The sequence below is a fragment of the Rhodamnia argentea genome, chromosome 9, assembly GCF_020921035.1.
Source record: "Rhodamnia argentea isolate NSW1041297 chromosome 9, ASM2092103v1, whole genome shotgun sequence".
NCBI classification, from domain to species: domain Eukaryota; kingdom Viridiplantae; phylum Streptophyta; class Magnoliopsida; order Myrtales; family Myrtaceae; genus Rhodamnia; species Rhodamnia argentea.
In genome coordinates, this window is record NC_063158.1 from 529,816 (window position 1) to 547,701 (window position 17,886).

At 40.5% G+C, this 17,886-nt stretch overlaps 1 protein-coding gene and 1 pseudogene across 1 annotated transcript; both read left to right on the top strand.

Annotated features, from left to right (window-relative positions):
• Nucleotides 1-3,700: 3,700 nt before the first annotated feature.
• LOC115740888 overlaps nt 3,701-17,886 on the top strand; it is a 55,939-nt pseudogene continuing 41,753 nt past the window's right edge.
• Nucleotides 3,871-5,924, top strand: LOC115740887 (protein DMR6-LIKE OXYGENASE 2-like). The gene is made up of 4 exons (XM_030674529.2): nt 3,871-4,148; nt 4,295-4,542; nt 5,074-5,395; nt 5,592-5,924. Exons 1-4 carry the CDS (start codon nt 3,921-3,923, stop codon nt 5,841-5,843), a joined length of 1,050 nt encoding a protein of 349 aa, XP_030530389.1. The 5' UTR covers nt 3,871-3,920; the 3' UTR covers nt 5,844-5,924.

A 17,886-nucleotide genomic window follows, 5' to 3' on the forward strand; every position in this document is an offset into this window, starting at 1 on the left:
GATTGACATGAACATCGGCGGTGTGATTGCTTCAGTGGAAACTCAAGATGTACATTTTAAAAAGGGCATTCAGAGAACCGCCTTTTGAGGTTTTCCACTTGATCTGCCACTGGTTTTTGGAGCTGCTGGTGTATTTGGGAGGCTTGCGTATCAGGTATTCTTCCTATTCCTCTGGAGAAGATGCCTATGTCGTTAGCCATCTACCATGGAGGCAAAATCTCGAGTACCGGCGCATGTCTCAGGCTTTGCATGTTTCTGATTCATGCCGACTCTATTTCCCCCAGGCTTTGCGACAAACTGAGTCCTCTTCTGGAAGCGCAGTCAAAGGCTTTTTCTCCACAGCCCCTGGTCTTGAGCTGCGGCCTGCATGTTCTCAATCAGGCACATTGACTCGAGCCATGAAGGGTCCCTGTTTAAGCTACGTCAATGGACAAAGTAGAATTGGCACGTCGTATTTCCTCTCCTAAGCCTTCAAATTCTATTATTTTTAGGAGCTGAAAGTATGGTCCGTGACCTTATCTATGCACCTACAGATACATAAACAAAGATTAGTCACACAGCGTGTAAGTACAGCCCTGAAAACATAACCTTTCCTTCATTTGATTTTACGTTATCTGTAGGCTTCTTACGAAAACCAACAAGTGAACTAATGTTTGTATGTCTCAATTTGGCGTACCGGATGATTGCACGGTTGTTTTTGCCTGAAAAATCTGGTTCTCGCCTAAATCAGTGCAAAGTCCTTACCTAAATGTCATAAAGAACGGAGGGACCAGATTATGCATTGACTTTAGGCAATCGTAGTTCTAGAAAGGTGGTCATGTATCACCATTTGAATAAGTCTGAATTTGAATTTGACATTTCAAGGCCCTCCAAGTCAGATTAGAAGACCTTTTACGGCAGAAGAAAATGAAACTGGAGTACATTTTCAACTCTGTTCCTCGGTTACGTAAAGTTAGACCCTGTTACTGTTAGAAGGATGGAAGGCTGCGATCATGGATTCGGAAGGTGACTTTTGCTCCTAGAGATGTCTTTTGTCTTACGGAAGGTTGATCTTATCCATTGGTAAGGAAGAAGACGTCAAAACGTAATTGTGCTCCGACGAGATAACCAAATCAGATACCACCCCGTGTAGATAATAAGGTCATTTCGTGCTACAGCATTTGGCAGTAATATTAGTATTACAGACAAACCACAAACAACTAATGAAGCTGTCATAGTTATTATATGAATTTTTTTTTTCTTTCCAAAATATCTTAAACTTATTGCGCATTTGTCAATTTAGTCCTAAAACCTTTTAATTTGGCCAGTTTAGTCCCGAACCTTTTCATGTTTCGCTCACGTAGTACATCCGATCAATTTTGGTGAAATCACTAGCATTGAACGCCGGGACGGCTAACGTTGACGTGGATAATTTATAATGATATTTCAATAATTTATCGATTGCTTTATTTTTTTCTCTGTGTTTTTTTTTTTTTTGAAACTTACCTAGATTATTAAGGTGTGATGAGGTGTATGGGAATCATTTTGCCATTCTGTAATTCTAGGCGGTCCCTTTCCAACGTTTGTTAGGTACGAGGCTTTGTTATAACTTTCCTCAAAACAAAGAAGGCACGTAAATTTTGAAAAATTCCGTCATAACATCGACCGGAAAAACGTGTGTTGAGCGGTTTTCCTCTTCTTGCCAAAATAATTTCCGACGCAAAGATGACCGGTACTCTTATTTGGGGCAAGTGCCCCTGCCAACTTTGATTCTTTCCTTTTACTCGTCGAGTGTTATCGTAAGAAATGAGCCACAAACTTTAGTTTGTTTTGCAATTTTGTCTTGCATATTCAGACTACGTTTGGAAATTATACATTACGATTCGGTTTTATATGATTGAAAACTCATAAGATAATGTTAATTAAATCAGGCCCGTGTCGAAACGGACTAGCTGTCCGGGGCATTCGAGCTCCAAATGAACCAAAACATTAGGGCTTCTCGTGATGTTACTTTCTTAGGCTCCAATTTAAAGCGTAATCTACAGATTTATAGATAACGAATGACGATGAAATCCCTGCCCACCTCGGAATATTGAAATTATTGCTCTCATTCGTAGATATTGGGGCACTTTTTATGGATGCGAAAGGCTTGTTTAGTAGTAATTTTGTTTTCAAAGATAATTTCTAACTAAAAATGATTTTTTTTTTAATTTTGTTTCAAGAATAAAAAATTTGGCTTCTTATTTTTTTCCAAATCTTGTTCCGAGAATAAAGAAGTAAAAATTTTTGGCTTTTTATTTTTGTTCCAAATCTATTCTTTGGCTATTAATTTGTTTTCAAAAATAAAAAAATTAATTAACATTATTATATTAATTTTAATATAGAAGAGCGTCACCCAATAAGCCTTAAAGTGGGTTAAAAAATAAATAAATAAATAAATAAATAAGCCTTAAAGCATCATCAAAAGTGAGAGGGATTGTCCTTTTCCACTCCTTTGTCTTTTCACATTTTCATCGTTAAACTCGAAATAAAGAAGGTCTTTGGTCACCATCAGCGTCCCTGCGCCGTCGCCGTCGCCGTGGCTCCATCTCCTCAACCCCCACCCACCTATACATGAGAAGACAAAATGACAATCAAAGCCTTAACCTGTACAGCAATTTTTATACACTGACGTCAGCCACCCCAGGTAAGCACGGTGACGTCATCGTCGATTATGATTCATTGGTAGGCGAAGGATGAGGAAGGACGATTCCTTCTCTTGATTCCTTTTACGAAACGACGCGCTACCGAACTGCCTCGAGACCATTTCCTTCTCACTTGTGGCTGACGTAGGGTTGGTGACGGATTCGTGATCTTTCCGGAGGAAGCGCAGAGGTTGAATGGCAGCTCGACGAAATGTGTACACGAGAAATTAGATAGATTCTTTTCCTAATTACGGTGGACCGCCTAAACACGACATTAGTAAGCGGATAGAATTGAACTTGTCGTGCATTTCTTACGTGCCGTGTGGCATATTGATGTAACATCTATGTAGCATCGACACGATACAACACGCCGATACGTGATTTAAAAAAAAATAGAGAATTTCGATACGTTAAGACACGTATATTAAATATATATATTTTATATATACATGACAAATTAACATGTAGTTTTTTCTTTTTCTGTTAGGAATTCACGACTAGGCTTTTTTCGGATTGGCTAAGTATATATATTAATTTTGGAGTGGCTGGGTATGACTTAAGTATATATATTTTTGATAAATTTATATTTTGATTCTTCATTTATTGAAAATGCTTAAGATTGATCTCGTGGTTGTCGAAATGGCATGTCGGGTTGTTGGACTCACGTGTCTTTGGCTTGTCTAGAGCGCTGTCCATGTGTGGGTCACATGTTTGAGAATGTCGAAAAGTGTCGGATACGATACAAAGACCCCAATAGAGTGTCGGTGGTGCAACGTGCTGAAAAACTTGTGCTATTTACAAGATCAACACGAAGTCATGGATTAAGTGGTTGACAAACATCCACATTGACATTAAATATCACGTCCAGGTCGGCACCGAAAGATGGTGATCTTAAAAAAAAAAATCCGTCGGCAGCCAAGTACTGCCTGCTGAGCACATGGCAAGAGACGCATCGATAGTGTTCTTTTTCCACACCACGTTTCACGAATAACGAGAACGCAGTTCCCACAAAAACTGAAAGACTACCTGTTTTTCCAGCTCGTTTTCGTAGAATGATGTTTCATCGTCTTACTTGCCCAACTCCTGTTCGTCCACGGCACCTCGAATCTCTTCCGCACGATCAAAATCTTCTGGTCGGTCATGTCTGGTGGGCAGTACACGGAATTGGCTGCTTCCGTCGTATTTTTCTATATATTCAGAGACCCACAGGTTCTGTGCCCAGCAAGGAAAATATATGTTCTTGCAGTGCTGCGCAATATGGCTCCAGCCGCGACTAAGGTCTTGCTCTCCGACCTCGTCTCTGGCATCGACTGCGTGCCCGACAATTACATCCGGCCCGAGGCTGACCGCCCGAACCTCGCCGAGGTTGAGGCCTCTGATGCCTCCTCCATCCCTCTCATTGATCTCCAAGGCCTCTTTGGTCCTAGCCATGATGATATCATCAGACAGATCGGTCAAGCATGTCAACAAGATGGTTTCTTTCAGGTAAAACATTAGTATGTTCCGCTGTGGGGTAAGCTTAAAAAGGCTAAATAAGCAAAAAGGGTGTCACTTAAAACTCGATATTTGATCATCCTGTGATGATTTTTTGCTCTGTCTCATGTGATTCTGCTAATCATTTTCTTTGGCAGATCAAGAACCACGGGATACCGGAAGAGATGGTGCAGGCCATCCTGAATATAGCCAGGGAATTTTTCCGGCTGCCTGAGAGCGAGAGGCTGGAGACTTACTCCGACGACCCGACGAAATCGACCAGGCTTTCGACTAGCTTTAATCTCAAGACCGAGAAGGTGTCTAACTGGAGGGACTTCTTGAGACTCCATTGCTACCCTCTTGAAGAGTACGTGCAAGAGTGGCCTACCAATCCTCCATCGTTCAGGTAATTAGCAAAGCTTAATCTCGTCATGAGGTTTATTTATTTTGACTCAAAAGGTTTCTGGCTATTTCATAGGCCCAAGATGATTAACATATGAGGTGGGGCTTCCTTCTAAATAGAAAAAAAAAAAAAAGGAAGGCAAATATGTAGATGCACATGATCTTTGTAATATTCAAACGTTGAAGATTCTTGTTGATCTTGAGGATTTCACAAGCTTTCTCCAGTGAAGCTTGGAAAGTTAAAAGCTTGCTCACTGTAGCTTCTAAAGTCTGATATTAGCCGAACAGAAAAAGATAGCGACATCAAGAATCTCTCAACCGAAAAAATGTAGGACCCAACAAAATAAGTGGAAGAATACACTTCTCACCAACAGATCATACTGATTCAAATGATGTCGGCCACTCAGAGTGCAGAAAAAAGAAAGTGGTACTTTGTACTGATTTATTATGACTACCTCGTCCCGTGTAAGTATGAAACAGCCTACCTAAAAGTTGTCCATTTTTTTAACCGAACTTCAATCTTTTTGACTAGCAGGAAGGAGGTGGGTGAGTACTGCACAAGGGTAAGAGAAATGGTGCTCAAACTGTTGGAAGCCATTTCAGAAAGCTTGGGGCTTGACAGGCATTACATAGGCAAGAACTTGGGCAAGCATGGTCAGCACATGGCTATGAACTACTACCCGCCGTGCCCGCAGCCCGAGCTCACCTACGGGCTGCCGGGCCACACCGACCCGAATTTGATCACCATCCTCCTTCAGGACGACGTGCCCGGGTTACAAGTCCTTAGGGATGGAAAATGGGTTGCTGTCAATCCCATTCCCAACACATTCATCGTCAACATAGGAGATCAAATGCAGGTACTTTGGGAACATTCTTTTAAACCATGTGGAATTCATGAAAAATGGAAGTAGCGACTCTTTTAGCTTAGTACAAGAAACAAAACTGGCAGAACTATTTCTGGCCGATGAAGATTGATTCCATCTTTTTTGCACAAGTTCATCTGTTGTTTTCCTAACGAGTCTAAGAACCGGACACGGTTGTTGCTTGAACCAGGTCATTAGCAATGACAAGTACAAGAGCGTGCTTCACAGAGCGGTGGTGAACTGCAACACGGAGAGAATCTCCATCCCGACGTTCTATTGCCCATCCCCGGAAGCCCTAATTGGCCCTGCTCAGGGCTTGGTTGACCACGAACATCCTGCGGTTTACAGGAGCTTCACTTATGAAGAATATTACCACAAGTTCTGGAACAGAGGACTCAGGACTGAATGTTGCTTGGACATGTTCAAGACTCCCTCGGCTTAGGATTTATCTAAAACTTCTGTTTTACAGTTCTATTGTTGGTGGGGAGAAACGTCAGATCGTTCACCAGACAAAAGTTAGTGTCAATTCTCATTGATATTCAACCAAAAAAAAAAATTCTCATTGGTACGACGTAGATATGCAATCTCTAATTCATAACTCGAATTCTTTTTCTTCTTTAAGAACTCAATTTAAGGGTTTCTACCGTGAAGAAAAGTATATTCTTATCGTTTTCTTGTGCAACTGGATTTCCTCCATGTAGATTGACTAAATCAGAGAGTAAAACGATAATTGGTCAATGATAATGCCGTTAATCTCGATCATGTCATTTTTCTCCTGTCTTAGATTTTTCGGTCCGCATAAAAAATAACCTATTCGTGCCAGAACTCTTTGCTTCGACCAACAAAACAAACTTGATCTTCTTTGACTGATCTTGACCTCGAGAAACCTAACCAATGTTTTCACCATTTACTTGCCGTCCAGTCACCAAGGCTGCGTATGGTAACGTTTCTATTCCTAGAACAACTTTTGGAGCAGAAATACTTTTTTCTATTTCTGTTCCTTCAACGATTTTTGGGAATAGAAATGTGTTTGGTAACTCGCAAAAAATTCTGTTCTCGGAACAAAAAAAAAAATAAAATAGAAATGCATTTGGTAATTGCATAAAATTTTTGTTCTTGAAACCAAAAAAAAAAGAAACACGTTTGGTAGCTGCAAAAAATTTATTCCTAATTTTTCATTTAATTAAGGGGACTATATATATTAAAATTAAGATGTCTTTATCTTTTTAACCTACCAAATCAAATTAAATCTCATTTGTTCAATTTACTAAATCAAATTAGACCAATATATGTATAAGTAATTTATGTACGATTTATCAAATTACAATATGGACTAGATCAACTTAAAAAAAAAAAAAAAACCGAAAGAGAAGACGAATTGGAACCGGACAACGAGAACATCAAATATGTTTTCTATAGATAGGAAAAATTACAATTATGAGTCACACGTAAATGTTCCCAAGTAGTTAAAAATATGATTACCTTTAAACAGGGACCCCTAGAAAAATATTAATTGCACTTTGAGTGAAACTGGGGACTAAAATGAAAAATATTTGTGCAATTAAGTCCTTTTAGTCCAATTGTGCAATTTTTCCAAACATAAGGACTGAAATGAGATACAGGGTATCAAAGTCTCATGTCATGACTCTAAAAGTGAAAAATTTTGGCCAAAATGATTTAAAATAAAATTTTTTAGTCAATTTAGGATTATGTTCAATGAGGAGGCATGTGGTCTAAACTGAATTTTTAAACTTTAAGAGGCCAAAATGAAAATGAAATTAAAATAAAAATATGGACTATTTTTTCGTATTTTTCTGACCAAGAATACTATTTTTCCTGATTTTCAGATATATTTATAATTAAAATAAATCCGAAAAATGTCAAAAATTATGAAAAATATTTTTTGTTCAAAATTGGTTCCTAAGGCTAGGCCAAAGCTTTCAAGGTTGATTTTGTAATTTTATGAATTGTTTCGGTATTTTTAATTAATTTTTTAAAATAAAATGATCAAAAATTAGGTGTCAACATCGTGCAAGAACAAACGAAAAGAGAGTGTGTTCAAGAACAAAATTGTTCCCAATTGTTTCTAAAAAATGCTCCAAATGTGTTTCTAAAAAGTATTCCAAGAACACAACAATGTATTCAACAATCTATTAGCGAGTTTAGATTCAGAGTAACGCCTTTATATTTATCCAATCCCCTACGTGGGATATTTCTTGCTTTTCATTAGGAGTCTAGGTTACATCGCTTTTTTAGGGATTTTCATTTCTGTTCTGTCTTGCACTTTTGAATTTCCCTTCCAATAAGATGCAATACATTGAGCTGAATTCTGAAGGCCATCCATCAATACCATATTCAATGATCCATTGGCAGGTTTAGATTTAGAGTAACACCTTTATATTTATCCAATTCCCTACGTGGGATATTTTTTGCTTGTCCTTAGGAGTCTAGGTTACATCCCTTTTTTAGGATTTTCATTTCCGTTCTACCTTGCACTTTTGAATTTCCCTTCCAACAAGATGCAATACATTAATTTCATTATCAATAAAATTATAGATATTCTTCATTAAATTCTTTGAATCTTATTGAAGTATTCCCAAACCAATCCAATGACAATAATCAACGATTGAATAAAATTTTCATCCATGGTAAGAACCGAGAGTTGGGCTTCTTTAGGAATTCTCGTCCCGCAGTCTTTGAAAACAAAATTCTTCGAGGAAAACACCCATGATTTTCGAAAATTACAAAAAAAACTCATGCATGTTTAAACTCGGTTTATTTTTCTAATTCCACTACTTTATGTTTCAGGGGCAATTATGAAAAGGGAAGTGCAGTGGATCCCGATATATGCAATGCCGACGATTTGGACAAATTAGACGAGGCTGATTTGGATGTTGAAGAGATACGACGAAACCTCGAATAACACGAGCAAGCTAAACCCCTAACCGTTGAAGACACTATCTTGGTCAACCTGGACGATACATAAAACCTTAGAAAAGTTAAGATCGGGGCGAACCTCCCTAAAGACGTAGCTGAACATTTGACCAAACTCTTGAGGGATTTCCGGGACATCTTCACCTGGTACTATGCAGATATGCCCAACCTCAATCGATAGATTGTCAAACACTATTTACCTACTAATCCTTTGGCTGAGTCCATAAAGCAAGGGATACGGAGGTTTAAGCCAAAGTTGGCCTGGAAGATTAAAGAAAAAGTTGTGAAACTTCTTGACGTGGGATTTGTTGAGACTACCGAATACTCCGACCGGGTTGCTAATACAGATCCGGTACTAAAGAAAAAGCGTCGGGTTCGAGTCCGTGTCGACTACCGTGATTTGAACAAGGCTAGTCCTAAGGATGACTTCCCGCTCCCACACATCGACGTGCTCGTGGACAAGCTGACTGGGTTTGAGTTATTTTCATTCATGGATGTCTTCTCGGGTTATAATCAGATTCTGATGAAAGTAGGTGATAAATTGAAAACTGTATTTACCACCCCGTGGGAGTTGTTCCATTATAAGGTAATGCCATTTGGTCTTAAAAATGCCGGTGCTACTTATCAGCGGGCCATGGTTACTTTTTTTCATGATATAATGCATAAAGAGATCAAGGTCTATGTCGATGATATGATCGCAAAGACAAAGTGTAGGGAAGATCACATTGAAACATTGACAAAGTTGTTCGACGGACTCCTAAAATTCAAGCTATGCCTTAACCCAGCCAAATGCATTTTTGGTGTTGGCTCGAGCAAGTTGCTTGGGTTCATTGTTAGTAACAAGGGTATTGAGATTAGCCCATCCAAGGTGAAAGCCATCTGTGAGCTTAAGCTACCAACGACGATAATAGAAGTTCGAAGCCTCATGGGTAGGCTGAATTATGTCGCTTGATTCATCTCTCGGTTGTCCGAAACTACCAAGCCATTTCTCAAGTTGTTAAAAAAGAATGCGCTAGTCAAATGGGATATTAGATGCGAGAGAGCTTTTGAAAGGCTGAAAGAACATCTCATGAATCCACTCGTACTTGTTCCACCAACGCTGGGGCAACCTCTAATTCTGTACCTCATAATTCATAGTGAGTCTTTGGGCCCCATGCTAGCTTAAGCAAGTCGGGAAGATGAGAAAGAGCGAGCTATTTATTATTTGAGCAAGAAATTCATAGCTCCCGAGATGAATTATTTCGAGGTTGAGAAGACATGCGCGGCGTTAGTCCGGGTACTACACGGACTTCGGCAATATACTCTGCATTATCATGTTCTCCTAGTGACGGAATGCGATCCTATTAAGTACCTGCTGAATCAATCTGCCTTGATCGGCATACTTGCCAAATGGCAAATTCTCACTTCTGAATTTGATGTTCAATATTTATCTCGGAAGTCGGTCAAGGGACGAGCCATAGTTGATGCTTTAGCTGAAAGTCCGGGGCAAGACAATGATGCATATTGTCCTAAGGATCGAATTATATCGGTAAATGATTATGTTTGGACCATGTAGCTCGACGGACCTGTGAATTTATCTGAATCGGGCATTGGAGCGGTTCTAATATCTCCCGGGGGTCAGCATTATCATGTAGTAGCGAAGTTGGTATTCCCTTGCACAAATAACATAGCAGAATATGAAGCATGCATTCTCGTCTTGCGAGTCACGATTGAAATGGAGATAACCTGACTCAAAGTGTTTGGAGATTCCGCTTTGATTATCCTTCGGACTACCGGAAAATGGAAGACAAGATATGCTAAATTGTTACCCTACCATGAATATCTGGATGAGTTAGTCGAGAAATTTGATGATATCTCATTCGAGTATCCGTCTAAAACTCGTAATCAGTTTGCTAATGCATTGGCTACATTATCTTCAATGTTACAAGTCACCAATGGACTTGAAGTTGAGCCACTGAAGATTGAGGTACTAAGAAAGCCAGCGTATTGTATGGCCATGATCGATGAACCCGATGGTAAGTCGTGGTACCATGACATTAAAACTTATATTCAAAAACAAGAGTTTCTTGCGAAAAGTACCGCATCTGATCAAAAGTACATAAAGAAGATGGCCTCGAAGTTCTTTCCGAGTGGAGAGAGTTTGTACAAGCGGTTGTTCGATTCTATCCCGCTAAGATGCATTGATTCAACCGAGGCGGTTCATCCGATGATGGAAGTGCATGAAGAGATCTATGGTCCGTACATGAACGACCACATGTTAGCCAAGAAGATCATGATGATGGGTTATTAATGGCTTACGCTAGAAAGAGATTGCATTCAGCATGTTCGGAGTTGTCATAAATGTCAGATTCATGGTGACAAGATCAATGTTCCTCCGAATGAGTTGGATCAATTATTTGAACCATGGCCATTTTCTATGTGGGGCATTGATGTTATTGGCCCTATCACCCTTAAAGCGTCCAACGGACACCGATTCATCTTGGTAGCAATTGACTTTTTTTTCCAAATGGATCGAAGCCGCATCCTATTTAGCGGTTACAGCACGAAATGTCATGAAATTTATCCGCCGGGATGTCATCGCTCAATATGGTTCACTTGAAGTAATAATCATTGACAATGGCTCGAACTTGAACAACAAACCGATAGATGAATTGTTCAAGAAATTCAAGATCAAGCATCCGAACTCTTCTCCATGTCGTCCTCATATGAACGGAGCGGTAGAAGCGGCTAATAAGAATATTAAGAAGATCTTAGCCAAGACGGCTGAGTTATCGTGATTAGTACGAGAGTTCTCCATTTGCACTCATAGCGTATTGAACCTCGATCCGGACATCTATTGGGGCAACCTCGTATTCTCTTGTATATGAAATGGAGGTGGTTTTACCAATTGAAGTGGAGATTCATTCCTTACGTAGACTGTCCCAAGCCAAGCCGACTCAAGCCGATTGGACCCAGCAAAGGATGGACCAATTGAACCCAATCGATGAAAAGAGACTTAAGGCTATATGTCATGGCCAGTGCTATCAGCAGAGGGTTGCTAAATCCTTCAACAAAGGTTCGACCTCGACATTTTTAGGTTGATGACCTTGTCTTGCGTAAATTATTGCCAATAGTTCCACTCCCAGAAGGGAAGTTCGCTTCGAATTACGGTGGCTCATATGTAGTGAAGAAGGTGCTCCCTAGTGGTGCTATGATCCTAGCCAAGATGGATGGTCGTGTCTTCACCAGTCCAATCAATTTCGATGTTGTAAAAAAATATTATACTTGATTTGCTCTATCAAGTTATAATGTTAGCTTAAGGCGAGTAGATTCACGAGTTATTCATATTTGTGCATTTGTTTTCTTTGTTGAGGCATTGTTTTCATTGGGAAATCTCTCTGACACAATTGAATTGATCATTTTGAATGAGGAATATTAGGACGACAAAAGGCAAACCATTTCCTATACACGTCTTATATAAAAAATATGGGATTTCCATATGCACAAAGGTTATCTCGCAAAAAAATTTGACGACCAAGATGAAAAGAGAAAAATAAAAGGACATGTAAAGTGCTTCTTCAATCTATCAGCATATGAAAGATGGAATAACGTGAAAGCAAAACACAAACGTGCAAAAACTTTCATTCATTTCATCCAACGAAGAACCTTACAAACGGATCATCGGGGTAGAAATGTAAAGCCAAATTGAGCCCTAATGAGCATCACAAAGGAGTTCAACCGACTCTCCATATTATTGATGCTTTGCCCGCATCGAGCACTCTAAGGGTCAAGGTCCGCAAGCTTAAAAAGGAGGAGATCACATTTTTCCTTAAGCCTAGCTACCTTAACCTCATGATATTCGATAGCAAGTTCCAACTCCCGCGCCAGTACTCTCCTAGGGGCTATGTCCATGGTCGGGTCATCAAGTCTTTCTTCTAGATATGTACACTGGAGTTCCAGCATGGTACTACTCGGATCGTTCTCAAAAAATGTCTAGGACAGGGCTAAACGTTCCACCAAGTTCTCCCTCTCGCAAACTAGTAGTGGGACTTGTTTGTTGGCATAGTCAACTGCCTTCTTATGATTGTCGACCATAAAGTTGGCCAACACCAAGCGATCAGATCGATCTTGATAGCGAGCTTGCACAATATAAGCTAAGGTAACCTCTTGATGAGCAAGATTGTAAGCCTCCGGGAAGTTGGTGAAAAGCGTTGGGAAGGTCCTGTACTCGTCCTCTAACTTAGTGCCTTCGATGGAAGCGGTGTCCATATCCGTGAACATAATACGGATTTCGGTTTCAGTCTTTGGATGATCGGCTACATAAGAGTAGCCTCGGCCTAGGAGATTATCAAGTTTCTCCCATTTAGCCAAAACTTCGGTCGAGAAGATGTGTACGAGGAGAGATGCCATTTTTGTTGAAATAGCGAAAAAAGAATGAATGCGGAAGAATGATTAGAATGTTGAAGATGAAGATACGAAAGTGTTAATCCCGTCTGCGCTAAGCCCTAATTTTATAGCAACTCGAAGATGAGGAAAAGTCGTAGCGATAATTCCTGTGAAGCTAGGTTAATTAATAGGATTCGCGATCTCGAGCTTGACAAATCTGAAAAGTTGCAAAAGGATTTGGCGGTTCCACTATGTTGAAAAATTGACTAGGAGACAGGTATAGATCTCGAGAAAAGGAAAATTGTGCGAAAAGATTTTAGGGTTCCACCACGTTGAAAAGGATGGAAGAAGATAGAGCGGGAAACACAGAATCTTGCAAGAAGTGCCCGTTTGGTGGTTTTTATCCACGCTAAAAGGAAGGCTTCTAAACATACATGATCACTTAGAAAAATTCAGAACGAGTGAGCATGCAGCAAAGGTAAAAGAGTCTTGAGTGAACAAAAATCAGTCGGAGATATCTCGGTCCAATATGTTTAAAGGCTACCATCACTTGTTGGAGCCGATCGACCTAGATATCCCCGAGAGCGAACTGTTGAAGGACATTGAAGATTTCGGGATCAAATTCGGTGCCCAAACCATAAAACCCAATCCTTCTAGCAATGATGTTCAAGATCCGAACAACAATAGTAGCGGTGGTCAATGCCGGAAGAGAAAACGTTGCCATCACTACGCTCGTAGTCAAATCCAAAAGCTTGAAGCTTCCTTCAAGGAATGCCCTTCCCTAGACAAGAAACGAAGAAATGAGCCGAGTTGGAAGTAAGGATTGAAACCCTTGAAGGTCAAGTTTTAGTTTCAAAACAAGCGAACCTAATTAAGCGCTCAACAGAAAAGCCATGAACTTGCATTTCTAAAGGAGGAAAATGAAAAGCTCCAAGCGGATAACAATAGGAATAAGGACTCTTAACACCGTCGTTTGCCTTGACCGTGGCAGTCCCATCGCCCTTGGTAAAATGTTCCTTGATGAGCTGCATCCGAGCGTTGAAAATACTCATTTGTCACCTCGCTTTCCATAACAAGTTCCAGCACAATCGGGTTTTGTTAGAGATATGACCGAGAAAATCGATCTTGGGAAGGCAGAATCGATGCCTTTCGAGGGATGGGACATGTATCACCATGATTGGAGCTTCCTTGATGACGAGCTTACTATCACGCTTGACCGGTTCAATGCTGATGGAACTCCGAATCTGTAAGCCACATGAAGCTTGTGATCCCAGGCTGGTGATTTTGAGCCCTTAAACACCGTTCATACGTACTTGATCTAGGACGCAACCGGCCAATCACTAGGAATCCTCATGGGAAGTAGGCACAAGAGTGATCGATTGTACTGTTGATCTTTTTGTTATAAAGTCCCCCATGCGGGACATTTTTTTTTTAATGTCTAGAGTTAATCTAAGGCAAGGACCAATACCATCTATGAGCATCATCGTGCTCAAATGCATGAATTTGTTGTTAGTTTAGACTCGGGGCAAATCGGTTGAACGCCCGAAAGAGAAACATTGAAAGGCTTCACATAGGGAAATGTAAAAAGATTTGAGGGCCAACAGTTGCCCCGTTCAAAGAGAAAATGAAAAGATTTGAGGGCCCCACCACATCAAAAAAAAAAAAGAAAAAAAGAAAGAGGAAGACAAAGCGAGTGGGAGATAAGGATCATTGTGAAATAGATCTAGAGCGGTGAAATCCGAAAAGGAGAGAAAGAGCTGTCCTCGTTTGTAAAGAAAGTGAGATCCATATGCGGGACTAATGGATCAGAAAGAGAAGTTCTTAAAGAATCTAATATCTTCATCTTCAAAACACCTCTCTAATGCACCTAGCGATCTCCAGAGCCCATTACGAAAGGCCATCATCGCTTCTGTGATTTTGGGTAGTTTATTTTGTAAGTCCAAGAATATCTCAAGGTGGTTCCTTCACCGAGCCTTTCGCCTTAAGCTTTGTGAATCACTTAAGCCAATTCTCATCCTTTGAGACCATCGCATGCCATTGCCCATCTCTTGGTCGAAACAACCACTTTTGGTCCATAAATATGTTGAGGATTGGTGAAAAAGATACGTGTTCGACCCAAGCGGGAATGGACGAAGTTTTCTATCCTAATGGTCTGCGAGTTATGGCCATCGACAAGAACCCCATTTCCCTCTCGGTCCTCGTTGTTATCTTGAGAAGACTTTTACATAAGATTTCAGCTTATACAAAAGTAACGGAAGCGTTAGAAGTGCTAAGGTAGAACAAATATGAATTTGACATCGTCATCATTGCCATGGTAGGGATCAACATGGACGGTTTCGGTCTCACGAAGATCATTGGTTCTGAGTTGGACATACCGGTCATCGTAGTATTAGCAAGCGATGATCAACAATTCATAATGAGGGCCATATTGCATGGGGCTCGAGACTTCCTAAAGAAGCCGGTTTGTGTTCAAGTACTCCAAAACATTTGGCAGTATGTTATGAGGAAGCATTTATTCAAACAAAAGAACAATGGCTGAGCTAACGACGATGATTTTGACGGCACGAGAGCAAGACTCCGTTTGGACCACCGATCTTCATTCTAAATTCATTGATGCGGTTCGGCGCCTAGGAATCAATTCAGCACGGCCAACGCCGATACTAGAAATAATGAAGGTAAATGAACTTACTAGATGAAATGTCGCGAATCACCTTAAAAAATTTAGAGCAAATCCGAAGAAGCACGATGCAGCTCGGAATTAAGACAGCCGAAGGCGAGCCGATTCGAGCCCGAACACCAAGAATGCCTACGGAGTAAGAAGTACCTAGCTATCTCCCAATACCGACCAAGAGTATAGACCGCGTGTGCGGTGGTACGGACTCCTTGGCTTGAACACCGACCTTCCGCTGGTGCTTTTCCTATGATCAATCAAGTTACCGTGTCTGATATTCGAGGATTAAGTTTCTCCGCCATGCAACTTAAACACATGCAACCGGAGGATCGGATAAGGGGCTACACCAAGTATTCCCATTTCTCTAGTCCTCGAATGGAAGGCGTTTCTAGCAGCAGACTAGTTGATCATCCCTATATCTTCCCGGCAATGATGAAAGCTCCAGCTCAAGGAATCAGATTGCTCAAGCGAACGTTAGCAAATAATAATACCCAATTCGAACACCAATTGTTCAAAGAATCAGAAGATTATCTTGATGATGAGCTTGTCATCCCGATCAATCGGTTTAAAGATGGTAGACCTCCGAAGCGGTGGCTCGAAGCTTGTGATTATGAATCATTGCTTATACGTACCTAATGCGGGACGTAATTGATCGATCATTGGTGTGGCCTGCAAAGGAGATGAAACCAATCTTGCATGAATGCATCTTTAACTCCATGTGCGGTTCCCTCGCATGGGATATTTTCTTGCTTTCTAAGCATCTAAAATTAATTTAGGGGTAGGGGCAAATTTTCTCTTCTCTCATCAAATGTGTGAGTTCCTTGTTGAACCATACCTGGGGCAAGTTAATTTATGGATGATGCCCCTGAATGCCATAAAGAGAAGTTCTGAATAGCTTCACATAGGGGAATACGAATAAAAGCCCAAGCGTGCTCGAAGATGGGTAACACTGCATCGTTCCAATTTGCTCTTAATCATTTCAAATTCTAAATTGAAATTATTTCATTCTTGATAGGGGATTGTCCACTGCCTCGAGAACTTTATAGTAAAAGCAAACACTCATGGCACCACGACCTAGTGATTAGGGGAGTGACAATGGTCCGAAGCACCCCGGGTTTGATCCTGGGGTTGGCATCAATGTACAAGGATTAATAAAACTTTTTTGGTTTAGTGCTCAACAAAGTTTAAAGAAGTTCAACCCGGATGACTGCATGAACCTCGGGCAATTCTAAAATTTTGAATTCATTCATTCCTTTTCGCCAAGCGACGAAACCGGTGAAAAAAAAAAAACATCCAAAGGGCGAATTCGAAGCGAATGGTAACTCGGTATCGGTTCCGGTTTATCCTTTCTGATCTCATAACTAACATGTTTTCTCTTCTGTTTGACAAGAGATGACATAAAAAATGAAATGAAAAATAAACCCACGAGTAGCTTGGAAGAGTTGATGCCCGAAGTTCAAAATAACTTGAAGAGATGAGGAATCTGGGCACAATTGATCCTCGAACAGCCTTGCCCAATCCTCGCGTAAGTTGATCAAGCGCGAAAATGATTCATCTATCCAAGGCCGGAAGTCCAACCTTCTACTCAAGCTAAATATGAGGGGCAATTCCATATGTTGCCCACTAAGCATAACCATCCCGGCTGAAATTAGGGCAACCCGACGGTGAACCCCGGCTTGGCAAGTGTCCGTATACAATCTGATCTAGATAAAGGGACCTCTTTAATTCAAGAAACACATACAAGGATAAAGTGGTATCATTCCAATTCCTTTAGAACATGAGGACATACATTGACATTTTCCCTTTTCATTTTTACGGGGTCACGGTAGCGCCGGACAGGAAAGCATCCCTTCTCTCTAAAATTCAATAGAATTCAAACACCCCGAAACATCCGATAAATGTCATGTAGACAACAAAGATTCACAATTCATTCGTAAGAACAGGGGCAACCCACGATCATCGTTTCTAAGAATTTTCTTACAGGTTTGCATAACTTGTTCGACAATATTTTCATGAAACCTCACGAGTTATTGAAAGTTCTTGATTTATACATGATTGTTCTTCCTATTCAATTTATCAACTCTGAATAAAGAGCATGAACAACATGAGATACGTTGAATGTACAAAATGGGGTAGACAGGATGATGAAAAGCAATCCTCTTCCAAACACGTCCCAAATACATTTTTCCTAGCGAGCTGAATGGCGGCTAAATTCTGCACTCCCCGAGGAAAAGGGTTTTCTCGCGAAAAGCATGATAACCGAAGTGACGGAGGCGTTCATTTCTCTATCCTAAACACTACAGGTTATCCGTTGTTTAACCCATTTGAGCGGAGATTTCACTTCTACAACCCTGTCAAGAACCACCTCACATTGGGGCAAAACAGAGGCAATTCCATCGGTAACATGAAGCAAACGTTTAGAAATACTTTCGCTCGGACTAACATCAATCTTCGGGTGTTTCTTTGTATTGAACTCGCACTTTAATTCAAGTGCCTTAGGGTGACGAAGAGCATT